Below are 6,065 nucleotides of genomic sequence, written 5' to 3'. Positions count from 1 at the left end.
ATATTTTACTAGTTGACAAATTTTTGATATCTGTCACAGGAAATGAGATAATTGAGCTCAAAGTTGACCGTTTGGGTGTCCCCCGAATTAGAGGAAATACGGTATCTGGAATAGGCTGAAAATACCTTTTTTCTGTGAGACTTTGAGCCATTTTCAGTTTTGGCCTATAAGATGGAATTTGAAAGTTGAAAAAATCTCAAAACTAGAATATTCACAAAAGAAATTGTGCGATTTCCAGAAAAATTAAAAATCGAAATTTTCGAAAAATTTGGATTTTTTGAAAATTGTAAAAAAAAAATTAAAAAACCCCTCGAAAATTCACCACTTTTGAAAATCCTAAAGAAATCGAATATTTTGAAAATCCCGAAATTTCAAACAAAAATCCCGAAAATTCGAATTTTTTAAAAATCTCAAGAATTCGAAATTTCGAAGATCCTAAATATTCGAAATTAAACAAAAACATGAAATCCTAAAATTTTGAGATTTTCAGAAATCTTTAGAATCTCAAAAAGTCTAAAATTCTAAAAATTTCAAGAATCCTAAAAATGGGAAATTTTGAGAAATCCCAATATTTTGAAAATTTCGGAAAAATCTCAAAAATTCAAATTTTCTAAAAACCCAAAAAATCGTTTTCATTTTCCAGAAACAAGTACGTCGCAATTGCTGGAAATCCGGTCAAACGATTGCTCATCAAACACGACGAACCGGAAAAACCAACTACAGTACCCGTCCAGAAGCCTGCCCAAGCAGCTCAAAAACCATCGAACTCCAATGATTCAGAAGACATAATCCACGTGGCCACGATCTTGCCGAAATTCAAAAACGGAGAAATTCAGAGGAATTTGAATTTGGCGGCAGAACTTGGGCAAGACTGGAAGGAGCAAGAATTGGAAATGGATGAGGATTTCGAAGCTTTGAAAATTCGAAATTTCGAAACATTGGGAATTTTTGAAATGAAGGATCCGGATTCTGATGATGGGGAATCGATGAATTCAATGGAGGCCCAAGGAATTCCAGAAACTTCGACGGCTATTAAAAAGGGAAAGAATAATAAGAAGAATAAGAAGAAGAAGAGAGGTCCCGGTTATGGTTAGTTTTCAGATTTTTTTCAGTTTTTGAGATTTCTGAAATGTTGGATTTTTTCTGATTTTGAGAAATTTTGAGATTTTCGGAATTTTCGAATTTTTGCAAGTTTCTAACTTTTTTGATTTCTTTACAATCTTCAAATTTTTGAGATCGCGATTTTTGAAATTTTCATAATTTTTGAGATATTTTGAAAATTTCGAATTTTATGGGATTTTCAAAAATTCGAAATTTCAGGATTTATACGAAATTTTTAGATTTACGAAATTTTTTAAATTTTCGCTTTTTAGAGATTTTCGAATTTTTGAGATTGTTTAAAATTTTGAATTTCTGAGTTTTCTGAAAATTTATAGGGGATCCTCAAAGATTTGAAATGTTTTAAAGTTTCAAAAAGTCGGATTTTTGGGATTGTTGAAAATGTTTAATTTTTAGAACTTATGGGATTTTTGAACTATTCTAATTTTTTGGATTTTTAAATTTTGAGATTTTCAGTAATTTCTGAAAATTGCGAATTTTTTGGATTTCTGAAAACTTTCGAAACTTTGAGTCTGACAAATTATTTGAGAAAATTCGAAATTTCACAAAAATTTAAAAAATTCAAAAATCAAAAAAAAAAACTTTCTGAAAATCTAAAAAATCCGGAATTTTTAAAAATCCTAAAAATCGTAAATTTTTCAAAATCTCAAAAATACAATTTTTTCGAATTTAAGAGATTTTTAAAATTTTCGGATTTTTTGGGATTCCTGAAAATTCCTGATTTTAAAGAAAGTTCCAAATTTTTGGGTTTATTTTCGACTTTTTGGGATTTTGAAATCTTAAAAATTCCAAAATTTGAAATTTTATGGAAACTCGAAATTCTAAATTTTCAAAAATCTCAAAAAAAAAGTTAATTTTCCTATTTTCAGCTATTCCTGGACAGAAATAATTCTACCACCTTGCCCCAAAAGCTTCTGGAACTTTCTTTTTTTTCAAAATTCAACAAAAATCTTGTCATATTTCCTATTTCCCTTCCATAGTTTTACCATTTTTATGATAATTTCCAACCTGAAAATTGCGATTTTCAGCTTATTTAAATACCTTTTTTCTGTAGATCAATTGTTATTTTTCAAAAAAAAATCCTTTCCCGCTTTTTTTGCCAATCTCCCCAACCATTTCTTTCCCGCTTTTTTTTGTAAAAACCGACAAACTTGGTTCTCATTTCACATTCTTTTTTCATATTTTTGCTTAAATTTATTGCTTAAAATTTAAGTTAAAATCGAGTTTTTTTGCTGGAATAAATAAATTAATTAACTAATTTAAAAAATTTGGAAAAACTCTGCGTCTCCTTGAATTACACACTATTTTCAGGGAGTGTGCAAACACCGCTACGACAAGTTGCACACAACTACAGTAGTCCAAGAACTTTTTCAGTCGGCGAAAATGGAATTAAAAACTGAAAATTCCTGCGAAGAACGAGGATGTTAGACTATTTTTTCTGGAAAATTATACTTTCAAAAGCTAAAAATTTTAAGCTAATTTTAACGTTAAAATTACAAAACAAGCCTGAAAAATCGGTTTAAAAAATTGTATCTTTAAAAATTCAATTTCTGCCTAAATTATAAGACTTTTACATGACAATTAAGGCCATTCGACTCATTTTTTAATGTTTTGAACCTAGAAACCCCGAAATTTCGCTAAAAATCTAAAAACTGCAGCTAAAAACTTTTTAAGCGTTAGAAAATATATTCTAGCAAATTTCGAGCTGAATTCCGATGAAAATTTGCTGAGAAATCATAGAAAAAGGTTTAATTTTGCGAAAACCCGCTGAAAAACGATCGAAAATCGATTTTTCCGACCAAAAATTAAAATTTTTTCTCCCATGGGTCCCGCCACGAAAATACAGGCAGAAGCGGAATTCCTAATTAGAGAAGCCCAAAAAATTTTCGATTTTTTGGATTTTTGAAAGCGATTTTTGAGAAAATCAATAACTGAGTAACTGAAATTTCGCGGAAATTCAAAATTTTCGAGAAAAAAAAAACTCATTTTTTCTCAATTTTTCGGCGGAAAATAAGTGAAATTCGACATATTTTTTGCTCATTTTTCTCGATTTCCTTCCAGCATCTTCGGATTTTTCCGACTTTTTTTGTTGAATTTTGAATTTTTCAGCATAATAACCTTGTAATATCACCACACATCACACCCACCAAACTAGCAGAAGAAAAACAGCTATGGAGCTCGCAAAAGTGAGTTTTTCACCAAAATTTGTCAAATTTCCAGCCGAAAAATCGATATTTCCAGGTGAACTGTGGCTGGAAGGGCTGCTCGAATGCGTTCGCTTCGATTGAAGGGATGAATGTGCACGTCCAGGCGGACCATATGGTCTATCGTGTGCTCGTTCAGACTGAATATCAGGGAAATTCCCATGTTCAACAGCCATACGATCAACAACAACAGGCGGCTAGAGCGGCTGCTGTTCCGCAAATAATGCATGTCAAAGGTTCGGAATTTTGGCTAGAAAAATGCAGAGAATCCGAAAAAAAATTGGTTAAAATAAGCGATTTTTGCATGAAAATCGCTGAAAATCGGGAAAAACCGTCTCAAAATCGACCTAAATTAACGAAAAATAAAGAACTAGACATCCGGACGAACAGACATACAGACAGAGGCATAACTGAAATTCATTTTTGACTAATTTTGAGTTATTTAGGTCAATTCAAGCAGTTTTCGGCTATTTTAAACCAATTTCAGGTTGTTTTGAGCGTTTTTGGCATTTTTAGACCAATTTTGGGGCGTTTTCACGTCATTTGCGACTTTTTTTTGTGCAATTTAAGGCTGATTTCAGGTCATTTTCAGCCATTTTTAGACATGTTAGAATCGATTTTTAGATATCTAGGGCTAGTTTTAGGCCATTTCAGGGCGTTTCAGACTAATTTAGACCAATTTAAGATAATTTTAAGCCACTTTTTCCAAAAATTTTGACCGATGTTTGGCGATTTTAGACGACTTTTCGAGAATTTTAAGTCGGTTAGGCCAATTTTAGGTTATTTTTAGCCATTTTTGGCATTTTTAGACCAATTTTATACTATTTTAAAGCCGATTTTCGACCATTTTAGACAATTTAAGTCCTGATTTTGACCTACTTCGAGCGTTCTAGAACAATTTTAGCCTATTTTAGGCCGTTTTACCAGCTGTTTCAGACCAATTCAGGTCATTTTCACGTTCCATTTTTTGACTCTTTGTCATTTTTTGGCCATTTTAAAGTTGACTTTCAGGCGATTTTAGATCAATTATGGGTCAATCATGGACCAATGTCTCATTTTCGGTCATTTTGAGCCATTTTTAGAGCATTTTATACCAATTTTTGGATATTTTAGATCTATTTTAGGACAATTTGAGCCACTTTTTGCCCATTTCGGACCTTGTTTAGACGAATTTGACCTACTAACGAGCGTTCTAGGACAATTTTGGCCAATTTCACGTTGTTTTTGACTCTTTAGCAGGTTTTTTTGCCCAATTTGAAGCTGATTTCAGGCTATTTCAGATCGAAAATAGGTCTACCTTGACCTAAATTAGGCGCTTTAGACCGATTTTACGACATTTCAGACTGATTTTAGGTCATTTTAGACTGGTTTTAAGCCGTTTTAGATCAATTTTAGGCCAATTAAAGCCAATTTTCGGCGATTTTAGACCGATTTTACTTCGTTTCAAACTGATTTTAGGACATTTTAAGCCACTTTTAGGCTATTTTAGACCACTCCTTTGCTGGTTTCAAGTCGATTTTCACCTATTTTATAGCTATTTAGACCAAATTTCATGTCTAGAAAATAGCAGAGCAATTCCAGCCAATTTCTCGCTCAAGTTTCAGAAGAAGCACGTGCACAGGAGACAACTCCACCACAAAGTCCATTGGAGCTTCAAGGAGGTGCTCCACCAGCACCAGCAGCACCAGCAGCTCCACAACCGATTGCTCATCCTTCGATTCCACCGTACTCTCCAATGACAACTCATCCAGCACAGACGCCGTCTCTCGTCTTGGCTCCACAACTCCTCCGTACCCAGAAGCTCCGGGTGCTACTCCTCGTGAGAATCTGAATTATTCTGGACCGATTATCAAAGTGGAACGAGAGATAGTCATCGAGGATCCGTCGGAGATTGTTCAGTTGCCACCAGCAGCGTCATCTGGGGCATTGATTCTGAATACACCACCACCGGCTGACGTCACGCTTGCTGCGTCTGGAGACTTCTCGAGAGGAGGAGCCACGTCGTCGTCTTTGACTAGACGTATTTCGACTGGGGGAGGTAGAGGAAAGATTGATAAGAAGAATCGTAATTATCACTCGAAGTATTGGAGCTACACTGATCAGGTAAGGTCTGAAAATTGGCTGAAAATCTGGAAAATTTCCAGATTTTAAATGCATTTTCGATCATTTTCCCATTGAATATGTGGAATTTTCAGCTGATGGTTTTCAAGCTAGAATTTTCTGGAAAATTAGCTGAAATTCACAATTTTCAAGTTTTTCCGACTGGCGTACCTTTCACGCGTTTAAGCGGAGAAATTCTAGAAAAATGCTCTGAAAATCTAAAAATTGCAGATTTTCATAGCATGATTTTCAGGAATTTTCGGAGATTTTTTCGGCCGTTTTTAAGCCTGAAAAAAATGTGAAAATCGGGAATTTTTAGGCAATTTTCCTGAAATTCGAGGTTGAAACCCACCAGCTGGCGTGTCTTTGAAGCTTAAAAAGGCCAGAAATCTAGGCCGGACTAAAAAAGCCCTGAAAATGACGAAAAAGGCGAGGCCTAAAAATGAAAAAAAATGGGTCGAAATATCGGTAAAAGAAGCTTCAAAAAAAGGCCCAAAAATAGGCTGTGTCGAGGCCTAAAACAGGGAAAAATGGGCCCAAAAATAGTAAAAAATTAGGCTTTGAAAGGCCCAGAAAAAAGTAGACAATTCAGGCCTAAAAACAGTCCAGAAAGGCCCTAAAATAACATTCATTAAGGCCAAA

General features: G+C 34.1%; 2 protein-coding genes across 2 annotated transcripts in view; both read left to right on the top strand.

Annotated features, from left to right (window-relative positions):
• CBG20389 overlaps positions 1 to 2,008 on the top strand; it is a gene marked incomplete at both ends in the record, with an annotated part of 4,896 nt that extends 2,888 nt beyond the window's left edge. Inside the window, 2 exons of the mRNA XM_045241341.1 lie at positions 644 to 1,077; positions 1,989 to 2,008. Of these exons, the coding sequence (XP_045097024.1) occupies positions 644 to 1,077; positions 1,989 to 2,008 (454 nt within the window). The remainder of the gene's footprint in view (positions 1 to 643; positions 1,078 to 1,988) is intronic.
• A 1,282-nt stretch (positions 2,009 to 3,290) lies between these two features.
• The window catches only part of CBG26629, a gene marked incomplete at both ends in the record, with an annotated part of 6,835 nt that continues 4,060 nt past the window's right edge, over positions 3,291 to 6,065 (top strand). The window contains 4 exons of the mRNA XM_045241340.1: positions 3,291 to 3,305; positions 3,361 to 3,559; positions 4,928 to 5,142; positions 5,223 to 5,426. Of these exons, the coding sequence (XP_045100337.1) occupies positions 3,291 to 3,305; positions 3,361 to 3,559; positions 4,928 to 5,142; positions 5,223 to 5,426 (633 nt within the window). The remainder of the gene's footprint in view (positions 3,306 to 3,360; positions 3,560 to 4,927; positions 5,143 to 5,222; positions 5,427 to 6,065) is intronic.

This window comes from Caenorhabditis briggsae (assembly GCF_000004555.2).
Source record: "Caenorhabditis briggsae complete genome, chrI, whole genome shotgun sequence".
Taxonomy (NCBI): domain Eukaryota; kingdom Metazoa; phylum Nematoda; class Chromadorea; order Rhabditida; family Rhabditidae; genus Caenorhabditis; species Caenorhabditis briggsae.
Note: the sequence above shows the minus strand (reverse complement) of the source record. Positions and strands in the feature narration are given on the sequence as shown.